At 44.8% G+C, this 26,077-nt stretch overlaps 1 protein-coding gene across 1 annotated transcript in view; it reads right to left on the reverse strand.

Annotated features, from left to right (window-relative positions):
* Positions 1-25,053, reverse strand: part of LOC147706624 (cell adhesion molecule CEACAM21-like) — a gene marked incomplete at its 5' end in the record, with an annotated part of 213,849 nt that extends 188,796 nt beyond the window's left edge. Inside the window, one exon of the mRNA XM_086929107.1 lies at positions 24,702-25,053. Within this exon, the coding sequence (XP_086785233.1) occupies positions 24,702-25,053 (352 nt within the window). The remainder of the gene's footprint in view (positions 1-24,701) is intronic.
* Positions 25,054-26,077: the final 1,024 nt, after the last annotated feature.

A 26,077-nucleotide genomic window follows, 5' to 3' on the forward strand; every position in this document is an offset into this window, starting at 1 on the left:
ATAGAATGACGCTGGTTCAATAAATACTTATTGAAAACGACCCCAATGTTTGTTCTGTGTATCTCTCTGAGGCAAAGTGAGCACGAGTAACTGAGCCGAAAGTACTGCACTTTTTCCATGATCCCTGAAGGGTCAAGGGTTGTCATGTTCAGTGGTTGCCAGAAACTATTCACTCCCTAGAAAGGTTCTGGGGCTTATAGTCCGGCATATCCAGCGGAGGTGTCCATAATCAGTCTAGGCACCAACCCCTTTAGTTTATGTTGTCCAACAAACGTGAAGATCCTATGTATTTGTAGGAACTACACAACATGGCGCTGCCAACGTTGGTTTGGTTCTTATTTAACGGTCAAATCTGAGTAGTTGAGTTGTGCTTTCCCAGAAGACCCCGCACTCACATTTAACCAGAGACGTCTGGAGTGGGAAGGGAAATCCGCAACAGCTGTGAGTAGGTATATTATATGTCTTGGCTGTTGGTTTGTAAAGCTTGAAGGTTTATAGTTTCCCCCATTGTGCAAAAACTTTATCTCTTTTCCTTGCTAATTCCTCCCTCAATTTCTGCCAATGGAGATGGTGTTGCAAATGCAAATGCAGTGAAAGGAGAGCAGGAAGGTGCTCTTGACATTATAGAAAACTGCAGACTTGCAGTTACTATAAAATTATTACAATACGGCTTCCTGGCAATGGGTGGTAGTGTTACCTTCGTGATAGAGGCACACAAAGCATTCAGGTCGGAGGTATTCTATTATTGGGTTATATTCCTACCTGCAGACCCACTAAAAGTTGTTTTATACTTGCATTGAAGATGACACACCTGAAGAATACTTTCTGAACGTGGAAGTAGAAGTCCTGTTAACTTACCAGGAGCATATTAATTGGTTTAAAGTCACCCTCCTCTACACCACAACAAATGTGACACTCGGTCTGCTCAGCAGGGCACGACCGGCCTGGGCGGTCCTAGCTGCTTACACACCACATCCAGACATAGCTACATTGTCAGCAGCAGTGAGGATTACTCAAGCTGGTCAACTTCAAGTGAATACGGCAAACATCAGCCCACAAAGGCTAAAAGTGATTATGGGAAGAATGCACACAAAATGTGAGCAAATTCCGTTCTGGATAGCACAGAATATAGCACATCTTGAAGCAGTATTTCCCCATATGGGCCAGCAGGAAAAACACTGAATACTAGCAAATTGCTTGCCAATGGGGATAGCTTCCCCGATGGAGGATTGTACCACTTGGGGTACAGTCTTTGCTGCCCTTTACACCAGAACTCATGGTACCCCCTCAATAGCAGGTATACCTGAGGTATTGAAATAAATACAGAATGTGTACTGGGCAGAACCTGCCCTGGACTCGGGAATGAAACTGTTTGACAATTTTGCCAAGGTATCAACAATTATGTTAAGTTACATAAAAGGGGAGGCAGCAGCAGCTATACGCAAACGCCTGAGGGAAGTCACTTCTGCACAACAGGAGTGTGAACTACCTAAAATTATTGAAGAAACCGATGCTTCACTGGGTAGAGATAATTCAGAGCTAGACCTGGGAAACCATAAATAACGGAAAATTCTGAAAAGAATAACTCGATGCAAGCACATAATTCTTTTAAAATTGAGGTTTCCTTTTGTGTTTATCATCTTTTTTGAAAATGTAGTCTGAAGTGCGATGTGCGTCTTTTTTCTTCTTTGCTTGCTCTTCTGGTCTGTGTTCTGATCGTCCTTCTCTCTCTCTCTTTGCATGAACCCTGAAAGGAGTGAGAGGAACGTCTATCAGAATCCTGATACCTGTCAGGTTTTTTAATATTATCACGGTTTCGAAGGTTATATAGTTTTTCAAAGGGTTCCTGTTGAGGGGATCCACCTTGTAATCCTGATGCATTCTGCTTATTTTTTTATTGTTTATTTTCCCATTTCTTTTTAGAAGAATCGGGTGCTTCTAAGCGTTGTTCTTTTCCATATTACTTATTAATTGTGGTTTCACAGGTCTAACTCCTAAGTTATCTCTACCCAGTAAAGCATAGGTATCCTCAATAATTTTAGGTAGTTCTTGCTCCTATTGTGCAGGAGGAGTGCATTACCTCAGGCGTTGGCGTATAGCCACCGCTGCTGCCTCCCCTTTTATGTTAGCTAACATATATGTGCATACCTTGGCAAAATTGCCTATCAATTTCATCCCAAGGTCCATGACATATACTGCCCCATACTCATTCTGTGTTTGTTTCAGTACTTCTGGTATCACTGCTATTGATGGGTGTTAGAATGGGCAATAACAGACGAAGAAAAGCTGTCCTATTTGGTGAATATTTATTTTTCATTGTCAGACAGAATATAGCAACAGAAATAAAAGTATTAGGGTTTAGTCCTTTCTCGTCTTCAAAAGAGCTCTTCCTGAGTGGTTTTTTTCACCATCCCGTCGTTCTCCCAGGGTGACTGAAAATAAAATATGGAAGAAATGAAAGGGGCTAAGAGGTCACAATTATCATTTTCTTCTTCGCCCTGTGAGGTCACCTCGTGACAATGGGGTACCATGAGTTCTGGTAAAAACGGCGGAAAAAACTGTACCCCATGTGGTACAGTCCTCTATTTGGGGACTTATCCCCATTGACAAGCAAATTGTCAGCGTTCTGTGTTTTTCTTGCGGGCCTCTGTGTAAGAAAACTGCCTCATGTTGTGCTATTTTTTGTGCTATCCAGAATGGTATTTGCTCACGTTTAGTGGGCATTCTTCCCATAATTGCATTCAGCGTTTGTGGGGTGATTTTTGTTGCAGTCCTCCCCACAGAAATGATACTTTTATAATCTCACTGAGAAGTGGACGTAAGTCTGCTGCTGGCAATGTATACATCTCTGGATGCAGTGTGTATGCAGCTAGGACAGGCCAAGTCGCCCTGTCTCTACTCAGCGGACCAAGACTCACTTTTTCTGTGGTATGGGGGAGGACACCTTTAAACCAATTTATGTCTTCTTGGTAAGTTAATAGGACTTCTATGTCTTTGTACAGACAGTATTCAACTGGTATTTCATCTGGAATGTAACTCTGGAATACTTGTGTTTGTGCATCTGCAGATGGGAATCTAACCCAAGAATAGAACACCTCTGTCGTATGAATCGTGTGCCTCAATCACGAAAGTAAACCTCCACCTAATAAAGAGAGACCATAATTTGCTCATTTTATAACAAGGACATTTCTGCAATTCCCTGAAATGTTCAGAGCTCCTTCAAGCTCTGCTTCCTCTACACCAGCACCACTCATACAAGCATCTCCATTGTTAGATATTGTGAAAAGAAGTAATTATGAAAAGAGATAGGGCTATGCATAATGTACGGAACTATAATCCTTCAAGCTTGAACAAACTTACAACCAAAACATAGGATAAACCTACTCAGCTGCAGCAGATAATTCTCTTCCCTACCCCAGAAGTCTCTGGGTAAATGTGAGTGGGGGCCTCTGAGAAGGCACGATTGAACTACTCAGATTTGACCGTTAAATAAGAACCAAACCTACGTTGGGCGCCATGTTGTGTACTTTCTACAAATATGCGGGATCTGCGCATTGTTTGGATAACATACACTAAGAGATTGGTGTCTACACTGATTATGGACACCCCATAGGATATGTTAGCCTTTAGACCAGCTAGCTCACAGTGCCACTATAAGCCCATGACCATTACCAAGGAGCGAATAGTTTCCGGCAACCACTGAACATGACAACTCTCGAACCCCTCAGGGATTGTGGAAACAGAGCAGTACCTTTCGCTCAGTCACTCGTGCTCACTGAATAACAGGGGTGTGGAATTTAACAAAATATGTACTTGTCCATAGGACAAGTAGCTTCATATTTCTACTTGTCCTGTAACAATATCCACTTGTCCCTTTGGTGCCACGTAGTGTGCCGTCAAATAATGGAAGCAATCTCATTACAGAAGAGCTCTGATAATAGCCTCTCTGGTTATGTCAGGCTAATACTATAGATGGATTTGAATTTTGGGGATTTTCACCAGCTCTTCTCTAATCTTTTCGCATACTGAGAAAGGTTGGAAATGTACCCCTGACAACAGCAGAAGTAAAGTTTCTTCCAGGACTGGGTAAAGTGTGGTTGGAGAAAAAATGAACTTTTAAACACCGAACAGATTTCCGATGGGGCACACTCATCTTTGCTCATGCTAAAAATGCAATTCACAAATATTTTCTAGGATTACGGTTTCCTGGCGTACTTAATGGAAATTCATGTAAATTCATGATAAAATTTAAATCTGCATTAATACAAGGACATATATCATGGGTGCATTTTTGTGGCTTTCTTTAACATTTGAGCCCCTAATTAAATCTGAGTTAACCAAGACCTTTTGTTTTTATTAAAGTTTTATCTTCCTATCTATTGGCTGGCTCCTTTGTGTGTGACAGCATTCTTCTCTTTTACCAAGTAGTTTTGTTCAGTGCCAGGAATTTCTATGGTAATGTTGCCTTTATGGACCAAATACTGTCTGTCAAGTCAAGTCAAGTCAAGTAATTTATATAGCGCACTACATACCCAGAGGGTCTCAAGGCGCTTAGGAAGGGGAGGAGGATTACTTGTCAAATATCCACGTTTTAAGCTGCTTTCTGAATGCTAGGTGGTTCTGGGTAAGGCGAAGGTAAGTGGGGAGTGAGTTCCAAGTTTTAGCAGCCAGGTATGAGAAGGATCTGCCTCCCATGGTGGTCGTGTTGATGCGAGGTACAGTGGCGAGGGCTTGGCTGGAAGAACGTAGTTGGCGGGAGGGGGTGTAGAAGGACCGTCGTGAGTTGAGGCATTCTGGTCCGATGTCGTAGAGTGATTTGTGTGCGTGGGTTAGCAGTCGGAAAGTGATTCTCTTATTGACGGGTAGCCAGTGGAGGTCTTTCAGGTGACCAGAGATGTGTTCGTTGCGCGGGATGTCTAATATGATCCTGGCTGAGGCGTTTTGGATTCGTTGGAGTTTCTTCTGGAGTTTAGCGGTAGTACCTGCGTGGAGGGTGTTTCCGTAGTCCAGTCGGCTCGTGACCAGAGCATGGGTGACTGTTTTCCTGGTTTCGGTGGGGATCCAGCGAAATGTTTTTTTGAGCATGCGAAGAATGTTAAAGCAGGATGAAGAGACGGCGTTGACTTGTCTGTTCATTGAGAGTGAAGAATCCAGGATGACGCCTAGGTTCCGTGCGTGGTCTGTCGGGATGGGTGATTTTCCAAGGGCTTCCGGCCACCAAGAGTCGTCCCATGCAGAGGGGGATGTACCTAAGATGAGGACTTCTGTTTTATCTGAGTTCAGTTTCAGACGGCTGTGTTTCATCCATTCGGCAACTTATTTCATTCCTTCGTGTAGGTTAGTTTTGGCGGTGCTGGGGTCATTGGTGAGAGAAAGGATCAGTTGAGTGTCATCCGCGTAAGAGATGATGTTGAGGTTGTGTTGGCGGGCGATGGCCGCGAGGGTGCTCATGTATACGTTGAAGAGGGTGGGGCTGAGTGAGGATCCTTGTGGTACGCCACAGATGACTTCAGAGGCCTCGGACTTGAATGGTGGAAGGCGGACTCTCTGGGTTCTTCCGGTGAGGAACGAGGTGATCCATTCAAGTGCTTTTCCTTGTATTCCGATGTTTCTGAGGCGTTGTAAAAGGGTGCTGTGGCAGACTGTGTCGAATGCTGCAGAGAGGTCGAGGAGGATGAGGGCGACTGTGTCTCCATTGTCCAGTAGAGTTCGAATGTCGTCTGTTGCGGCGATGAGGGCGGTCTCAGTGCTGTGTTTTGCTCGGAAGCCAGATTGTGAGGAGTCGAGGGATTTGTTGGCTTCGAGAAAAGCGGCGAGCTGGTTGTTGACAGCTTTCTCGATTACTTTGGCCGGGAATGGAAGGAGCGAAATGGGGCGGTAATTTTTGAGTTCGGTGGGGTCCGCTGTGGGTTTTTTCAGAAGGGCGGTGAGTTCAGCGTGTTTCCAGTTTTCCGGGAAGGTGGCGGAGTTGAAGGAGCAGTTGATGACGTCTCGGAGGTGCGGTGCTATGACGGAGTCTGCTTTGTTGAAGATGTGGTGAGGACATGGGTCTGTGGGTGATCCTGAGTGGATGGAGTTCATCAGGCGGATGGTGTCCTCAGTGGAGATTGGGTTCCAGTCGTTAAGGGTGTTCACGGGGGGAGAATGTTCAGCATATGGTTGGGTGGGTTGGTCTCCGGGTTGGTTGTCGAAGCTGTTGTGGATGTCTGCAATCTTGTTGTGGAAGAACGAGGCTAGGGAGTCGCAGAGGGCTTGAGAGGGTGTGATGTCGTTGGAGTTGGCCGAGGGATTGGAAAATTCCTTGACGATGTTGAAAAGTTCCTTGCTGTTGTGGGCGTTGTTGTCAAGTCGATCCTTGAATGCTGTTTTCTTGGCCTTTCGGATTAGTTGGTGGTGAGTGCGGGTGGCGTTTTTGAAGGCGTCCTTGGTGCTAGTGGTTGGGTCTTTTTTCCAGGCCTTTTCAAGGGAGCGGCAGAGTTTCTTGGACTTCTTAAGATCATCGTTGAACCATGAGGCCTTCTTGTTGCCAGGTTTGCTTTGACGTTTTTTCAGTGGTGCTAAGGTGTCTGCGGTGTTGGATAACCATAGGGTGAAGTTGGCGGCGGCTTGGTCTGGGTTAGAAGAGTGGGCTGGGGTGTTTAGAAGGAGCGATGAGGAGATCTGGTCGGTGGTGATTTTGTTCCAGTTTCTTTGCAGAGTTGGTTGGAGGTGGTTGGTGGGTTTTGGCTTGTTGTAGGTGAAGTGAACGCAGCTGTGGTCAGTCCAGAGGAGATCCGTAGTGTGGCTGAAGGAGACATGATTGCTGGAGGTGAAGATGGGGTCGAGTGTGTGACCTGCGATGTGGGTGGGGGAAGTGACCAGTTGTTTAAGTCCGAGGTTGGCGAGGTTGTCCAAGAGGGTGGTGGTGTTGCGGTCGTTGATCTTTTCAAGGTGAAAGTTGAGGTCTCCCAGAAGGATGTAGTCTTTGGAGGGGAGCGCGTGTGGAGTGATGAAGTCCGTGATGTCCTCACTGAATTTTGCGCGGGGTCCTGGTGGTCTGTAGAGGAGGGTGCCTCTGAGTGTGGTCTTGGGGTCGATGTGGATCTGGAAGTGAAGGTGTTCGGAGTTGGCGAGGTTGGCGTCAGAGCTGGTTGAGATGTGGATTGATTTCTTATGGACGATAGCGATTCCTCCTCCTGTGTGGCCGGTACGGTCTTTGCGAGTGATCTTATAGTCTTCAGGGATGGCAATGGTGATGTCTGGGGCGGAGGAAGCGTTCATCCATGTTTCCGTTAGGAAGGCGATGTCTGGAGAGATGGTGTCTAGTAGATTCCATAGGTCAATGGCGTGTCTGTGAACCGAGCGGGTGTTGAGAAGGATGCATTGTAGGTGGTTGGGGTCGGGAATCTGTGGTGTGGTCGTAGCGGAGATGTTGTCGGTGCCGCTGAATTTGCAGGAGTAGCAGGAGAAAGGTCCATGGGTGTGTCCAGGAGCTGCTTGGACGCAGTTGGGGGCTCGACCAGGGTTAAGGGCTAGGAGGGTGGCGGCATCGTAGGTAATGCGGGAGGGCTGGGCGGGACGGGGGCCAGGGGGTCTGGCGCTGGGCGCGGTCCAGGCGCGGACGGGCGTAGACGGGCTTACCTTTGGCGCACCTTTGGCGCGAATTGGGCGCGGTCGCTGCGCATGAACGCTGCGCGCGGGAACTCCTGTCATATGTGGAGAGTGGAGGGGGAGGGGCGAGGGCGTCTCAGCTGGGAGGCGGGGCGGGCACACGAGGAGGGCAACAACAAACAAAATGGAGGCGGAGGGGGGAGCAAACTGTAGGTAAACGCACTAGCAGCCTTTAGACAGCACAATAAAATCCACAGAGCGCCAATGAGCAAAGCGGTAAATCTGCACACAGTAGGCAAAATAAATGGCAAAATAGAAAGCAAACGAAGCAATGCAGCGCTATGATACCAGATGTCTGCAGGGACACTGGGAGTGACCACTCAGCCCGTGAGAGGAGCGAGAATGCACTGGCAAACAGCACCACGCCTACCTGATAATCCCTAGGTAGAGAAAGGAGCATAGTGCAGGCCAAGTGAGTAACCAGAAAATTAAAATACCCCGAACTTTGATACAAACCTCTTATACCAGCAAGCAAAAGAAGTCATTGGATTCCTCTCCTGAATAGCTGTCTCTTCCAGCTAAGCATCTATCCATTCATCCTTTCAACCACTCATATCTAGCATTTCACCTTTACATTATCATTCACTCATTCTTTCACCCATTAGCCTTTGACCAATCTATTCGTTCATCTGTTCATCTGTCAGTCCATCTGCTCATCCATATCCAAACCTACCCATCCATCTCCAAACCTATCCATTTCAGCAATACGTCCATCCTTTCGCTCATCCATACACCTACCCTTTCACACCATCCATCTATCCTCCCTTTCACTCATCCATCCATTCTCTCACTCATCCATCTACCTACCCTTCTACCCATCCATCAATCCAGCCTTCCACTCATCCATCAATTTATCCTTTACATTCATCCATCCTTTCGCTCCCTAATTCATACACCATGTAACCCATCCATCCATTCACCTTTCCCTTCATTATAACATCCTTTGTCCATCCACCATCCCCGTCACTCAACAATCTGTGACTCATTCATCTATCCATCCATCCATCTAGCCAGCCACATATACGCTCACTCCTTTCACCCACACATCCAGCCACTCACACCCACCCTTTCACATTAATTGCGAGCCTTTGTCTGTCAAGCTGCAGACAGGAGAGGCCCATCAAGCGCTCCACCTCTCCTGTAGCTGCTAACGTGGGGCGTTCACGAAGCCTCTGTTCAAACCTATCCTTCCATCTCCAAACCTATCAATCAAACTCATCCTTCCTGCCTTCCTTTCACTCATCCATCCTTTTGCTCATCTATCCATCCTTTCACCCCACACATCTTCGTTTTCACTCATTCATTCATCCTTTCGCTCATCCCTCCATCCATCCTTTCGCTCATCCATCCATTCACCCATCCATCCATTCACCCATCCATACTCCTTTTCACTCATATATTCTTCCACCGTTTCACTTCCTCCATTTATGCTTTCGCTCATCCATCCACATGGAGAAAGAAATACCTGGACTCAGACCGGAACCTTTACAAACAGGCCTTGTCCATCTATAAAGCACAGATCAAATGTGCGAAGGCCAAGTTTCTGGAAGAGTCTCTGCGGGCGGCAGTTAACAAATCACAGACCTTATTTAAGATCGTGAAGGATCTGTCATGCCCTGCTAGTGCGACAAATACCATCATCGCATCTCAGTCCCTGTGCGACTCACTGGCACAGGCCTTTGAGGATAAAATCGCGGCCATTCTGAACAATCTTGGCACAACACCCGGCGGTAATCCCGAGAGCCGCTCGGAAACGCACGCCAAGACTATCATAGACTGCACCTCCAGCAGTGCTAAGTTGGACTGTTTTCCTTCTCCAACTTTTGAGGAATTTTGCTCCTTGGCCAATAGTGTTTCGTCGGGATCACCTCTAGACCCAATACCGCATAAATATTGGAAGCTCTTCCGGGATGAACTCTTCCTTCCGTTGTTTACCATCTGCGATCAGTCCCTGGTTTCGGCACGGGTACCAGATTGCTGGAAACTTGCTGTGGTATCCCCTCTACTCAAAAAGCCCACCTTGGACCCGGCTAATCCTGCAAACTATCGACCCATCTCCCTGCTCCCGTTTCCAATAAAGATTCTGGAAAAATGGGTTACAAAACATCTATCAAAACATCTGGAGACTGGGTCCTGTCTGGATGAAGTCCAATTTGGATTTAGACCGGCCCATGGGACGGAATCAGCGCTGGTGACTGTACTTGACGATCTTAGAACGCGAGCCGACCAGGGAAGAGCAGCCTTCTTAGTACTGCTCGACATGTCGGCCGCGTTCGATACTGTCAGCCACGCAATTCTGATTCACAGACTAGAGGAAGTAGGGGTAACTGGCCTTGCACTACAGTGGTTGACATCTTATCTTGGAAATCGCCACCAGGTAGTGGCATTGCCACCGTTTCAATCTAACATCAAAAAAGTGGCGCAAGGTGTTCCACAAGGGTCGGCCATCAGCCCTATCCTCTTCAACCTGTACCTGCGGCCCCTAGTTGCGCTGATTAGATCCTTTGGCATAGCGGTGACGAACTACGCAGACGACACCCAACTTGTCTTCTCACTTGAGGGCAAGGAAGCAGTGACTCTTGACACCTTCCACCGCTGTATGCTCGCAACCGCGGACTAGCTGAATCAGAATTCGCTGCAGTTTAACAGCTCCAAAACTGAGGTCCTACACTGCACCACTGATCGCATCCCTAGACCTCTTCCACCGGATTTCTGGCCACCCTCCTTCCAAAGTACGATTGGGCCTACCACCTCGGTCCGCAATTTGGGAGTGATGTTTGGGTCCAATCTCCAATTGGATGCAGCTGTTAACAAAACAGTGAGTACTTGCATGGGACTGCTTCGCATGTTGAGGAAGGTCCTCCCGATGCTTCCTAAGGACAGCAGGCCAGAAGTGGTGAGGAGCATTATCGTAAGCCGTCTGGATTACTGCAATGCCCTATTTCTTGGAGCACCAGCCACCTTGATAGGAAAATTGCAACGGGTGCAAAATCTTGCAGCCAAACTGGCGCTTGCTCGCCGCCGCTATGACTCCTCATCCCAGGCATTAAGAGACCTTCATTGGCTACCGATCCTTCAACGGATCGATTTTAAATCTGTATGTATTGTATTCAAGGCCCTCCACGGACATGGCCCAGTACCACTTCAGAACATGTTTCACTGGTACACTCCGCCGAGATCCCTTCGCTCGGCTTCCGCTCATCTTGCGGTGGTGCCTAAAGTCTTGAGAGCTCGGTTGGGCGGACGATCTTTCAGCTTTACGGCAGCCAGATTATGGAATACTCTTCCGTTAGGATTGAGAAGTATGCAAGACTTTTTCTCTTTCAAGAAACTCCTAAAAACACATCTTTTTCCTAGGACTGCATCTTCTTAATCCCAAATTCCAGTAGGATGTATGGCAGGATTTTTCATCAGTCAAAGCGCCAGGATACCCGTGGGGTGACAGATACGCGCTATAAAAGATTATAAATACATACATACATACCCTTTCACTCCATCCATCTTCTGTTTCGCTCATTTATCCATCTACCCTTTCACTAATCCCTCCATCCACCTTTACACTCAACTATCCACCCATCCATCCATCCATCAACCCTTCCACCCAGCCAGCCACCTACCCACCCACTGATTCATTCATCTATCCACCCACCCACCCAGCCATCCATTCATCTACTTCATCTCTCACCCATTAATCCACCCTTTCATTCAGCCATCCATCCACTCATCCATCCACTTTCACTCCATCCATACACTCACACATCCCTTCCTTCACCCTTGCACATATCCATTCATTCTTTCACTCATCCATCCTTACATCCATCATTTGACTCATTCGTCGTTGCATCTATCCATCCACCCTTTCACTCCACTCATTCATCCATGGACCTATCCATCCAGCCTTTTGCTCATTTATCCATGCATCTATCTATCCAGCCAGATTTTCACTCATTAATGTATGCATCTATCATCCACCCTTTCAATTATTCATCCATGCATCTATACATCCACTCTTTCACTTTTTCATCCATGCATCTATCCATCTACCCTTTCACTCATTCATCCATGCATCTATCCATCCACCCTTTCACTCATTCATCCATGCATCTATTCATCCACCCTTTCAAATCCATTATGGGCCTTTGTCTGTGGACCAGCAGACTGAAGAGGCCCATCAAGAACTCCACAGCTGCTGTAGTTGCTACAGTGGTATGTTCAAAATGCCCCTGGTGCAAGCTTAAAGTGAGAGGAGAGGCCTAGTGCAAGGACAGAAATGCAGGAGGCCTTAGGCCTGCATTAAAGCCTCATGGAGAAACTAATTAGCTTTAATGTCAGCCCTGGATGACATAAGGGGAGCGTGTCACAGCTGTTAGAGAGGGCAGGAGGGTGGTGGGGTGGGGTAAGCATGTTTAGGCACCGTTGAAACATAATGTGTACAGGAAAGGCAAAGTGCAAAAAAGGGGGTGCACGAGCTGCATGAGAAGAGAAAGTAAAGTGGGTTGAAGATGAGCTTGGATCTTGGGGCCCTATGAGGAGCAAGAGTGGAGCAGATAATAAAAGGCAGGGGTCATACAGTTCAAGTCAGAGCAAGAGGCAGAAAAGGCAGCCTCTTACATGCCAGTGCTATGAGTGAACCGGAACTACAGAAGCTCGATGTTTGTCTAATGCTCAAAGAAAATAAAAGGAGCAAGGGAGGGCCTGGAAGCCACATGAGTCTATGGAGCTGGCTGAAACTTTGAGCTCTGCTTTATCATGTTATTCTGCTCGGGGAAATTAAAGTGCAGGCTCCAGGTTTTGCATTGACCCTTTCACTGCCATTAAACTGCTCAGCGCTCCTTATTAACAAAGCTGTGCCCAATAGGGTTGAACAGCTGTGTATCAGGTTACCATAATACTGTCTACTTGTCCTTTGGACAAAATACAAACTAAAACCTCTTGCCCTCCTAAGAAATCTAGATGTCTCGGGCGTCAGGAGATAGGAATTCCCCACCCCTGAATAAACACAAATATAGAATGGGGAAGTCTTCAATAAGCATTTATTGAACCAGCATTATTCTAGTGTAAAACATGTTCGCTGCAACAATCATTCAATATAAACAAATATATAGGATTACCAGCACACACAGATTAAATAAAAGGTACAATTCTACCATAGTGCAAACGCAGGACCCTGGTCAGAAAGTAGCGTGCCAATTGTGTATGTGCCGATAAAGACTCGCAAATCTTTTATAACAGTTTGAGCGTCAGCCGAGCGCTGAGGCCACATCCAAAGGAACCTTGACTTAGTATTTGTGGGACTGCATTCGTCCAAAGGGACGTCTGCACGTAGATAGTCTAATGCTGTCTGACAATGGTGTCTGTACTGGGCTGGCTATGCTGTCAGGTATCTGGTGGCGTGCTGTGCTGCAATCTCTATTGCAGTCTATGCAGTTAATGACAAAGATGTGAATATGTGCATTCATTCCTGGCCACCAGTACATCTCTTTTAAAGTTAATATTGTTTTAGAGATCCCCTGATGTATCAGACCCTCTCCCAGATGTGGTTCCTAAATGAAAGCTGTCCTACATTCCATGTTTGGAATTACTCTATCCCCAACTCCAGGTATTCGAGCAAACGGAACGCTGTTCGCATCAATTATGTATGAGTATTTGAGTGGAAACTTTCGTAGGTAACACTGCAACACTGCCTTTGCTTGTAGCATTGACAATCAGCATTATTTCACTGTCTATTTTCGTTTTAGAACGAGTGATTGCAGCTACGAAGATGTTTGCACAGCTGCCTTCACGGCTTCACCAGCCAATGAATTCCCTTTAACGTGAACGCCATCACGTTGATGACTCAGCGTGTGTATCACGTGAGTGTTTTGTAGTCCTTCTCGTAACTGAACTACTTGTTCCCAAAGCGTCTTATGCTTGATTGTGCCACCTTTTGCATCTTTGAAACGGCTTTGAAGCCAATTCTGTAAATATTCATTATATGATTGAACACAATAGAAAGAATTGCACACTATGAATGTTGGGAATTCGCGATCCTTATTTTCAATTGCCATTTTGAATGCTTGTAGTTCAGCTCGCTGAGCTGTACAATCTCCTATAGATTCGTTTTTATGACCATAGGTCGGAATTTTCCATCGCGCATACAACCTTTAACGATCGTGCATGCCACACTATAAGCCTGCTTACCCCCTCGTAGCGGGTTGCCCAGATCCGTCAGTGTAAATTATACATTTATACTGATCAAGAGGATGAATTTCAGTAGTCAGGTGACATTCTTGTTCGTACTGCAGGAATGCTTGTGTTTTTAAATAAGGATCAAAAACGTATTCAACATCAGTTGCAGCAAGAGAATTAACTCATTGTATCCATCTCGGACGTAAAGCGTTAGCATTTGGAATGCTCGCTTTTATCACTGCTTCTAAGGCAGGTACAGGTGTCACGATCATTATGCGTTTTCCCTATGCAAGGGCTCCCTCTTTTGCTACAGCGGTTTGAACAGCAGTCAGAATTTTTTTTGTAGAAGTGAATTCCATGTCTGTTTGTGTGTACAAATGTGATTTGTATGCAATTGGTACTTTTTCACCTTAATTAAAAGTTGAGTAGGTGGTTCCGCATTGACCCGGAATGATTCGGATCACTAAGTTGCGTACATTTACGCGTGTTTGTAAATGTTTAGTTGCTACCATGTCTGTTTGGACAGAACGCAAAATTTCTGTGTGTTCTTTTTTCCAATTTACTGTTCTAAAATCAGGTGTGATTAATTTGTAGAGAGGTTTAACCCTTTCTGCGTAGTTTACAATATTAGTTCTTCCAAAATTCCGTTAACCTAGAATTGACTGTAAGTTTTTCAGCGTTTTTGGAGGTTGGAGCAGCGCACATTTTTCTAAAAAGTTGGCTGCCAGGCATGTGCCTTCACTTGACAATTCATATCCTAGAAAAAGGATGTTGAGATGGGTAATTCAAGAATTTTTAAATTTGAATTCGTACCCTTCAGAGGCGAAGCCCAGTATAATGGTGTTCACCCTGTTCGAGTGCCTATCCAAGTCATAGTATGTCAAATAGATATCATCGACGCATGACAATGCCTCATCATCATACGTCTGTAGTAACTCTGTTGAGGGAGACGACAGAACTGACGATGTGTCCCCATTATTGAGAAAGCGGTCAAATACCTACTTTCAAGTGCAATGTTTTGACAAAAGAAACCATTTGAAATATCTAATGTGGCTTTATATTTTTTACGGACAATGTTATTCAATAATGCTGTAATGTGTGCATTTTGCACAGCAAATATTTTGCAACCAGTGTTTCGATGTCTATAATCCAAAACTAGACCATATGTATTGTATGGTTTGGAGACGGGAAACAATGGATTGTTCATTGATGAGGTGCATGTTTCAATCACCCCCTTGTATTCAAGTTTATCTAAGATCTGCTGGACCTGTTTTTTAGCTTCTTGCTTAACTGGGTACTGCCTTTGTGCAGTTGGTTGATTTTTTAACTGGATTTTATGGGGAGGTGAATCCTCATCCCATCCTACATGACTTTTATATAATGCTGGGGCTTGGACAACTGCCCATTTCCTGGCATAAGTATATTTTAAATGTACTGGAATGTGGTTAGAGAAGGCTGGCATAATGATGTCTTCGCCATGTGGGCACTCCCTGACAAATTCTGGTGGCCAGTCTTGTTCATCTAGAAGTATATCATAACCTTTAGAAAGTCGCTCCCAAAAGAGTGCTTTCACTTTCCTTGTTATGTCTCCCTCCATCCGGAGTGTTATTTCATATAACCTATGTGGAGAACTGACCCTGGTGTCTGCAGTTTCAACTTGAATGTCCTCATTCAAGTCCACTGTCTCCAGAAGACCCTTTAGGTTCTGGCGAACTATTGTTACTTCTGCTGAGCTGTCCAGCATTGTCTGAGGCCATTCTCCGTTCTTCAGTTGTGTCCTCAAGATCCTCGGCATGTCTGATTTTGAGACCTGCTACCTTTTTTTTATATATTGAGGTTTGGTTTGCTTTTCTGAACGTGTTGATCATCTTTGGACTTCACACGTTCTTCCTTGTTCTCTGACCATCCTCTTCTTTCGAGTGTCTGTGACGATATCTGAAAGGTATGAGAGGAACGTGTATCAGTATCTTGATACCCGTCAGGTTTTCTCAAATTATCCCTATTCCTGAGGTTACACCTCCTTTCAGAGGGCTCCTTTGGAGGAGACCTACCTCGGGAATAAGAATGCTTCTCTTTGAAAGGTTGTTTGCTATTTTCCCACTTCTTTTTAGAAGAGGTAGGAATGTTTTTAGTAAAGACCTTTTCAGGACTTTCAGACAGTTGTGGTTTTAACTGTATAATTCTATTAAATTTTGTATGTTATTAAGTAATTCCCAGTCCGACATTGATTCAATGTCAGGGTCAGGTGTGTAGCCGGCTAAGGCTGACCATGTTGCTTCTGGTATACATAAATATCATAGGCTAAAATACTCAAATGGTGCTTCTAAATAATCCTACCCCAGGGTACCTAATCTAAGTCTAGTACTAGGGAAGAAGTAGGTGCTGCTTTAGCATAAGTTTAGTTTTGCCAAGAATTTGCCGAAGGATTCTCTAGGCTGTAATCAGCTCCATACCTTAGAATGAGAGAAGTTGGTATCTCTTTCTCGGGACTCGATCTCCCAACACCCCGCAAGGGGAGTCAGAAACACTGGAGCTGGATTCTCGGCAGGAGGATGAAAGTGTCTGCTCAGTGCATCAGCTGAGGAGTTGGCTTCCTTCGATACTTGCAGTGGCGAGCTGCGTCGTGCAAGAAGATAGTCGAACTGCACCGAACCACACCGTGCTTTGCCATAGCAAGTAACGGTATATTTATACCTTGAAGGTGTTTAGGAATGCCAGTATTGGGAGGCCCTAGGTCCTTTGAATACCTGAGGAAGGAATACCAAATGCATGCCTCACAACACTACCAATACTTACGCATTACACTTGCTCTGCGCTCTCACATACCGGTGGGGACTTCAGTACCAGAGTAATTGCCAATGGAGGACAGGTTCTTGATGGACCCTATTTTAGAAAAGCCCACGGCCACTATCTATCGCGAATTGATCAATAACATGCCTGATCCCCTGGTATCACTGCGGGCGAGGTGGGAGGGGGACATTGGCACCCTAGAGGATGATGACTGGCAGGACGCCCTCAAAACCTGCGTGATATAGCGATACGGGTCCGGTTTCACCTGGTCCAGTTAAATTCTTCTGCATCGGGTCTACTACCCGCGCACGCACTTATTCTCCTGGGGCAGGACTCAATCTCCCTTGTGCGCGAGAGGCTGCAATGAGGAGAGCACGTTTTTTCATATCTTATGGGACTGTCCAAGAGTGGCGCCCTTTTGGCCTAAGGTGGCTCGCACTATGGAGATAGTAGTGGGGTCGCCAGTTCCGGTGGAGCCGAGGTGGCTTTTATTAATGATTAAAGGTCCGACTGACTGGACAAGATACAAGGAGATCTGGCTGGCCTTGGCAGCAGGGGTGGCGAAAAGGAATATTGCCCAGGGCTGGGGGGCGCAGGAGGCTCCACAATAGGACCAATGGAGGCGAGACTTGGATTGGTGCCAGAGGGCAGAGAAGATGATTTACAAGGCAAGGGGGTGTGTGAAGAAGTGGAGGAAGGTCTGGGGCCCCTGGAGAAAATACAGAGGATCTGGGGGCGAGGCGGGTGGGGGGTGAAGCGAGGGGTGGTCTTTGGGAATGTTTTGACCTGCCTACTGTATGAATCAGAGATCGATGACTATCTCCTGCTAAATGTACGCTGCTATGTTTTTTATGTGAGCAAGGTTAATAAAAAGATTTTTTTTTTAAATGGATTGCCAGTATTGGCGTAAGAGTCGGGCAAATGAATGTAATGAATCAACCTCTAGCGAATAGATGTTCATGCATAATAATGAGTTTCTTGGAGAAATAAATATTCAGGCAAGGGGATTTCCCTAACAGTCTGGTTTTCCAAGAAATCGTTGTGACGTAGATGGACGGATGAAAGTAGCCATGCCTGTATTTGGGTAGCATGGACTATGCCTAAATAAGGACTGGATTTCCATGCCTATATAAGGGCAATGTGAAATGTACCTATATAGGGGCATGAATCAGGAAATTCATACGGAATCTAAATCGACACACAACACTTTATTAGGATTCCAATATGAAATATAACACTCACTCCACCTTATACTTAACAATAATAATGCACATTTTTAAATGCACATTTATAACAGTGTCAGTGCATAAAATTATCAAGTAGACATTTAAAATGTTTCTAAAAACGTTAAAAAATCATTTAAAAACAGTTTAAAAAACGAGGTAAAAGTTCTTTGGTAATGTTTGACATTGTTGTAAAGTTCCGCAAATCACTGTTCTAAATGAGTACGACCAAACAAGTTGAACTACTGAAAGCGTACTAAGAAGGCCATGCTTTGAAATAGACAGTGTTAATTTGGAAAAGTTTGTTTGAAAAAATTAAAAGGGAAGGAAAAAGTTCCACATTTGTTCCCAGCACACGGTGGGCCAGATTTAGAATAAATGTCCTGGCTGGGACACATAACATTATCGCTGCCTGCTTCAGCGGGGACAAACACTGCAATACCTCGCACAGCACATGAAGAGTGCATAGATGTTATTCCTCGTTGCCGACAGCTGGTGTGTAGGCATCCGGTGCTGAATTCGATACCCCAGTGTCAATGCTGGAGCTGAAATTTAATTCAGTCGTGAAAGGCATCTGCGGTTCCTCGAGGAAGGCATTCATCAAGATGGGAATACGCTGGGGACAGAGTCGTGCATGGGACCACAAGGGTTCCAGCCTGGAGTCTAAGTCCGCTGGCATTTCCGTCAGAGGTGTCAGACAGATGTCCAACTCCCATTCTCCTCAGCAGAACAGGCTTCGGAAGACAGGTACGATGCAGTCATCAAAGACTGGTCTGAAGGATAAGAACCAAGGAGCACTTAGTTCTCGTAGGCGAGGTGCCCCGAGATGCTGTACCGTGCGCTCACAGTAATGTCTTTCCAGGAGAGGTTTTGCAAGCACGCTGGCGGAAGGTGAGTCCATTGCTCAGCAGGCAGACGATAATTAGGATTCCAGGTACAGTGAGCAGTATCAGAGGTAGACCCCCGAAAATGCTTCCAAACACGGAGTGTATGAAGTTAGGAATAACTCAGAGGATTGTTTGGAAAGTGCTAAGGAATCCAGACCCTATGGTCTTAAATAGGTGTATAATGCCACTAGTATCAGACATGTTAAAGATACGTCCCATCATTTCTACTAAATGTTTAACGGCAGTTGGTGCAGATTGGCACCTGTATCTCTGTCGAGGTCCTTGCAACTTGAAGTTGAAAGGTTTCCCGAGTAGAGGTTAACAGCACGGTTTCCTGCAAAAGCATGGCTTTCATTTTGCTCAAAGCATCAAACTGTATCAACGAAACATTCAGTGAAGACTATACTAGCGCATCCCTGACTGTATTTGTCGGAGGAAACAATACTTGCATACAGCAAGTAACCCTGGTGTTCACGGTGACCAGATATGCAATGCCTGGAAGCATGCCACAACAACCTTGATCGTTCAGCATCAAGTAACTCCCATTCGAAAGTAAATCGAACATTGGCGTTATCACCGAAGCTGGTGTTCCTTTCATGTGGCAAGACAGATTCGAAACTGAACCATTACAGGCTCCGTGCAAAACAATATCTTGGCATATGAGAGAACCTTAAAGCATTCTTGCAGTTGGTACTACTAAGAAACACTTCTCGATCCCCATTCCGACAACAACATTTATATAGTAAATCCCAGGATTTCTAATGTAATCTTTACAATTAAACAACAAGAGAGAGAAGGAAAGCAACTGGAGCGAACTGGTCCCCCTAATTAATGTAAATCCAACGAATAAAGAATGCATCTAGTAAATGAAGAGCTAGCAAGAGGCATCACTCTGATTAACTGAACCCTCACCCGTCAACCTAGTTGGTGACATGCTTCATCATTGGGTTCCCAACAGAGGTGCTGAATGCATCTCCTGTGTGCTAAAACGCCTGATTACAGCGGAGCCGGTTTTTTTGTGTGTGGCATGAGTGCAATAAGTGAAAAAGGTGATTTAAAAAGTGCCTCCCAAAAGACTTATAATGGCACAAAACTCTGCACTGTTAAAAACAAGTGCGCCAGATCTGTCTAACTGCCTTCAGTTACCAGACACATCCTAAAGTGAAAAGAGAGGTTTGGTCAACATGTTTCTGCTTCTAGGTGTATTACATGAAGCATTCATCAGAACCAGCTCACCATGGCGGTGTACGCAAGCTACGGCGTACACTAATCTGTGGTTGATTCAACCAAGTAAACTTGTGTGCAGCAAATTAGGAGCCTAAGTCCTTCCCTCTTACATCCGGATGAGCATAATAAGCAACTTGATCCTCAGCCCTTTACCCGTCAGGATATGGTGCTAATTTAGCATTAAAATCCCCAGACAGGAGAGGTAATTTGGTTGAGAAACAAAACCCTCCCAAATAGGCTTCAAAAAGGTTAAAAAGGAAAACAACTGTGTCAAATAAACACATACAGAATTTTCAAAATCATTATTATACAAGTTTACCAGATAGAAATAAAAATAACTCAGGGTATCTTTAATAAGCAGTGTTTGAAAGGCAGGCGTCCCAGTGTCCAAGACGGTAACCTCAACATTAAGATTCAAATGGATCCAAAGAGAGAGACCACCCTTAGCACAGTCACAGGCAGAAGGAGTTTCAGGACCAGAATCCAGTGCACCAACTAGGAGTAGTAGCTCAAGTTTCTTGAAATAGCAAATAGGATTTACAGCCTCTGAGCAAAAACCTTTCAACAGGATAGTATTCCGCTCAGATTATCAACAGGAGGAAATTCTCCCAACGAAGGGTAAGAACTTTTTGAGTGCATATCTTCTAACCAAAAGCATAATTTCCCTCAGTTATGTCAGTGGGGGAAGAGACTGAGGGGGCATCAGAAAGTCAATCAACATTGAATAAAAAGTCAAAGCTATTTGCTACAGGTATACTGAATTCATCCACATTACAAGAAGAAAGGGTATGAAAGATACAAGACACAGATAGCGCATCGCTTGACTATTATTGCCATTCCATGAACCTTAAATGGCTGAGGATTGTGAAGCAACAGATGGGAAGGACACGTTTTTTAAAATAGCCTAGCGGTACTAGAATTATATTACTCCTGGCAACAGCTTTACTCAAGCTCCCAAACAACAAAATTTGCACCGAATAAGGGGTTCTAAAGTTTATAATGACATAATTCCTTTTTCTTCAAGCCGGTATGGACCCAATCCATTCAGTCCTTTGCGTTAATAAAATGCCATTAGCAAAAGAAAGGTAAAAGCCCCTGTATCCACAAGCCAGTCCAAAACGCTGTTATTAAGTTTCTCATGTGTTTCCTTCTGATCCTAACGTAAAGGGGGAACTCCAGTATGAATCACCACATAAGGGTAGGCAGCAGAGGGTAGTTTAATGACTAACCCACTGGGGTAAAATGGCTAAATAAGATTCAATAGCAATTTTCTCCTATATTAGCAGTATTTTACATATAACCATTGACTTATGATACTGGACGAAAACTTTTGTAAGCTTTTGAGTTGAATAGACGAAAAGCAGTCCAGAGAGTCCAACTTTAGTTCAAATAGATTTTCCACATAATTAAAATCCCTCAAAATATTATGGTGTGCCATGTCTGAATTCAAACGTTTCCTTGCCCATGAAGCCCTTTAGTGAATTTGCCTTACCCTTAATAGGCTAGTATCCCCACCAGATCACACCAACTAGGCCCTGCATGTGAGAACTTGTTAAACCTACTTTTAATCTTAGAGGAGACACCGGGAACAACAAATTAAAGCTGCGTAACTTACGCACAATTTGGCATTAATTTTCTCTAGAAAATCCTACTTCGCCATCTTGGTCGATTTTGTGGTATACAGAAGGGTCAAGGGATTTTTACCATATATATTGACAGACAATGTATGACTTGACTACTCTACACTGCATTGTAAAATGCACCTAAAACATTAGCATGCAACAAGGCATTAGAAGAGCTATGTCTAATGGTCAAACTTACAGAGATATTTTTTCCCAAATAGGGATAGTATTTTACTACCCCCGGTGTGGAGGGGAGTGAAGTGTTGAGGAGTGGAGTCCATTGGAGTAGAGTGTTATGGAGTGGAGTGTCGTAGAGAGAAGTGGCATACAGTGGAGTGGCGTAGAGTGAAGGAGTGGAATAGTGTGTTGTAGAGTGGAGTGGCACAGACTGGAGTAAAGTGGGGTAGAGGGAGTTGTGTAGAGTGGAGAGGCGTTGAGTGGAGTAGAGTGGCATAGAGTGCTGTAGAGTGGATTATCATAGAGTTGAGTGGCTTAGAGTGAAGTGGAACAGAGTGGAGTAAAGTGGCGCAAAGTAATGTGGTGTAGAGTGGAATAAAGTGTAATGGAGGGGTGTAAAGTTGATGGGCCTAGAGTGGAGGGGCTTCAAAAAGAGGGGTGTAGAGTAGACTAGTGTTATGTAGAGTAATGGAACAGAGGGGAGAAGGGTGTCATACAGTAAAGTGGCATAGAGCGGAGAACAGTGTCATACAGTGGAGTGGGATAGAGTAGAGTGTTGTATAGCGGAGTGGCATAGAGTGGAGTATAGTGTTGTAGAGCGGAGTGTCAGAGTGGAGTAAAATGGTGTGGAGTAGCACAGAGGGAATTGGTTAGAGTGACAAAGAGTGTAGTGGCGTAGAGCAGCATAGAGTGGAGGGTCATAGAGTGGCGCAGAGTGGTATGGAGTGGAGGGTTGTAGAGTGGACTGGATGGTCTTGGTGTGGACGGTTGTAGAGTGGAGGGTCATAGAGTGGAGGGTCATAAAGTGGAGGATCATAGAGTGGAGGGTTATAGAGTGAAGTAAATTATCGTAGAGTAAAATGGTGTTGAGTGTAGTTGTATAGAACGGAGTCAAGTCGAGTGGCATAGAGTATTGTAAATGTTTTAGAGCAGAGTAGAGTAGAGTAGAGTGGAGCAGAGTAGAGTGTCATAGAGTTGCCTAGTGTAGAGAGACAAACCGTTGTAGAGTGGATTAGAGTGGAGTGGCGAGGCATGGAATAGAGTGGAGTAGTATAGAGTGGAGTAGGGTAGAGTGGAGTGGTGTAGAATGGAGTAAGGTGTTGTGGAGAATCGTAGAGTGGAGTGTCATGGAGTATCATAGAGTGGACTGTCATGGCCTAGAGTGAATTGGTGTAGAGTGTCACAGAGTGGAGTGTAGAAGAGTGTCAAATAGTGGAGTAGACTGTTGTAGAGTGGAGTGGCATAGTGTGGAGCATATATGGAGAGGTAGCGCACTGCCATTACAGACAACACATTTTCAATTGAAATGACCATTACATTTGCATATTCACTTTTACTGATAAAACTATACAACAGAAAAACAATAATGTGTGTTGATTTGTTTGGATCTTTTTTTAAATATTTGTGTCCACCACACTTCAGAATTACAAAAGATTTTGCTTAATTTATGCTTTCCTAATTTCGATATATTCTGAAATATGTGCACAGTTAATTTACAGACATTTTGATCTCTGTCTTTGAATGCACAACAAATGTGACAATATAAAAAGAAAATGTATAGGCCTGATTATAAAAAGCAAGCACTTGTGGAAGAATACAGTAAACAAGTTAAGCTCCACCGGATGAACTAACTCAAGCTAGACAGCCTCAAACAAATTAAAACCAGCAAATAGAACGCAAGCAAATATTAGCTACGAACCAGAAACCAATGGTAAGGGCGGGCTGAATAAATTCCCGGGGAAGATTTCAGAATGTCATCAAGAAGTTTTTTCCCAACCAGACAGCTGTGCTGTCTGGTAGGGTTCGACCTAAAAGGACCTGTTCTCCCCTATTGATCGCTACATGGTATCCTGCCAACACTGCGCTTGTGTTACTTAACTCTTAACTTAACTCTTGGTGAAGGCAGAGGTTTTCCACAACTATTAGGGTAGCACTTTGGACGCCTTTCTCAGTCCAACAAGACCACAATCCATGAGACAGGCCAATGTCATTGCGCACATGCGTGATCCATGTTTGCTTTAGGGATCCACACTTCAGTACATCTGGGTCACTCTGGGCAGGGGAACGCATCTCTTACCATACAGAGGGGTTTTCCCGTCCCAACCCTTTTTATTTTGAAAACTACTATCCGTTCTATATTTGCTTTACAACTCATTTACGAAGACGGAATTAACATTCTTTCATTGTGTTTTCTTGTTGTATTTGTTGGTTTCAGTTTGTAGTTGAAAGGGGAAAGATGCCAGATTTTATAATTATTCCCATTTACGTTTACCTATCTAGGAATGAAAATACCAAGCAATCAGATAAAATAATGATTAGCACTCAACTAAACTGAAATTCTGCCACATAGATTTGTCTGCGTCTCTTGTTCAGTGTTTTCAAACCTGTGCGCAGTGCAAATCCATTCTGCCCAGCATAAAGCCAGCAGGGCAGCCACAAATACCCCCAACTCCACCTTCAAAGCATTGGTTTCTCTCCAGGATGTATGCGTGGATGCAGTGGGTTCAACTAAAGGAAAAAAGAGAGCTAATGGAATACACCTCCAGGAGGCTAATTGTGTAACTCTTTCCTCATTCCGGTACATGTGTTCTACACGTTCTGTTACACACCCCTGACACGATGCGTTTAAAGGTCTTGTTTGGGACTAGACGGTTATGAGGTTTTCATTGGGATTGAGGTCCTATAACCTTCTCAACATATAAATAAACATTAAACGGTGTTGTATAAATATCTGTGCGCCTTGAAAAGCGTTTCATGGCACCGGAAGTTAAACCTACTGCAGAACTGATGTCACCCATGCACAGAATGACGTCACGTGTGAGGGTCATGTGGCATCTCAATGATAAAATGGACCGTGAGCTGCCCATATGTTACAGAAAGTGCCTGAATAAAGAAAGGTAAAAAGTGATATAGAATCCTCCCCTCATCGACTCCCAGGACAGAGGTCAAGCACTTACCTTTGACCCTCAGCAGTCTGATGCCTTGTACTGGAAGTTGACGCCTCGGTTGCACATACACGGTGTAATTTCCGCTGTAGTTCGCCTGCACGTCCCTGATCTGCAAAGATCCGACTGGCTGACAAGTCTCCCGACCCGTGTATTCGACGCCAGGGACCTCTTTTGGTGGTGAAATAAAGTAAGTGCAGACGCCCTTTAAATTGGCCACGAATGCCCCTCTGTACCAGGCATACGAAAATGCATCTGCAACGGCCGGGGCAGGGAGGGTGGCCACATCTCCCAATATGGCATCAATCACTTCTACAGAAACCTCCTGAGCTGAGCCCTGCTGGATCCAGACACCGAGACAGACTGAAAGAAAGAAGGGTACAACACAGGGTTTAAAAGCATGATTTTATACTTGTAAAAATACTCAACCATAGAAGTTACTTTTGCCTTTTCTATCAATGGAGAGGAGCCTGTTTTTTGAGTGACCCCAATTGAGGCAGAGGGGGCGCATTATAGTAGAAGAGGAGAGAAGATGGGAGAAGAGTCACTACAGTTCTGGGGAGTGAAGGGCAGGGAGGAGGTCATTTAGGGACAGCCCTGAGTATTTAGAAGTTAGTACCACAGGATTAGGATTCAGGTACTGAGCAGTAGTGTCAGTAGTAGTAAGACTGTAAAACAGAGTCCTACTACAGCTAGAGATATATTGGTTCTTACTTTCAGGGCCTTGAATGGGAAGAGTTCAGGGTATCTCAGACATAGGCTGAAGTTAGTCCACTAATCTTGTGCTCTTAGATCCAACCATCTACGTCTTCTGCTCCCCCCTCGCTTCCATCGAGCCAGAAAAGGAGGTAGAGCGTTTGTGGTGGTCAAGTCAAAACTGTGGAACTCCCTTCCTTTAAGCCTTCGATTGATCGAATCAGAATCTCAGTTCAGATGTAAATTGAAGACATGACTATTCTCCAGCTACTAACTTCTAGGTTCTATGCTGCTGCTGTCCACCGCGCCAGGACACCCCCGTTAATAAATGTCATAAATAAAATAAATAAAAAGAGAAAAGATGATTACGGTCCCCAAAAAAGTAAATTACCAGATTTATCTAGCCCTTCCAACGGGCCAGGACCTGCCCTTGTACGGTGTCTGAATGGGTTATGAAAGTCTAACTTTACTACTTATAAATGCCCTATGTGGCTATCAAAAGTCGTAAAGTTAGACTTTTGTCTCAGTTGAGCTTTGTGAATCGGACCCTTTGAGTTTAGTGAACACTGTTACAATTGAAGATTCATGCTAAAACGAGAGCGGTTACAATGGTTGTGATAAGGCAGGAGCTCGATGGCTGCTGTGGATCTCAGATCGCCCTCAACAAATTTTATAAGGTAGTTTCATCGGTT

Source organism: Lissotriton vulgaris, chromosome 7 (assembly GCF_964263255.1).
Source record: "Lissotriton vulgaris chromosome 7, aLisVul1.2, whole genome shotgun sequence".
In the NCBI taxonomy this organism is placed as follows: Eukaryota; Metazoa; Chordata; class Amphibia; order Caudata; family Salamandridae; genus Lissotriton; species Lissotriton vulgaris.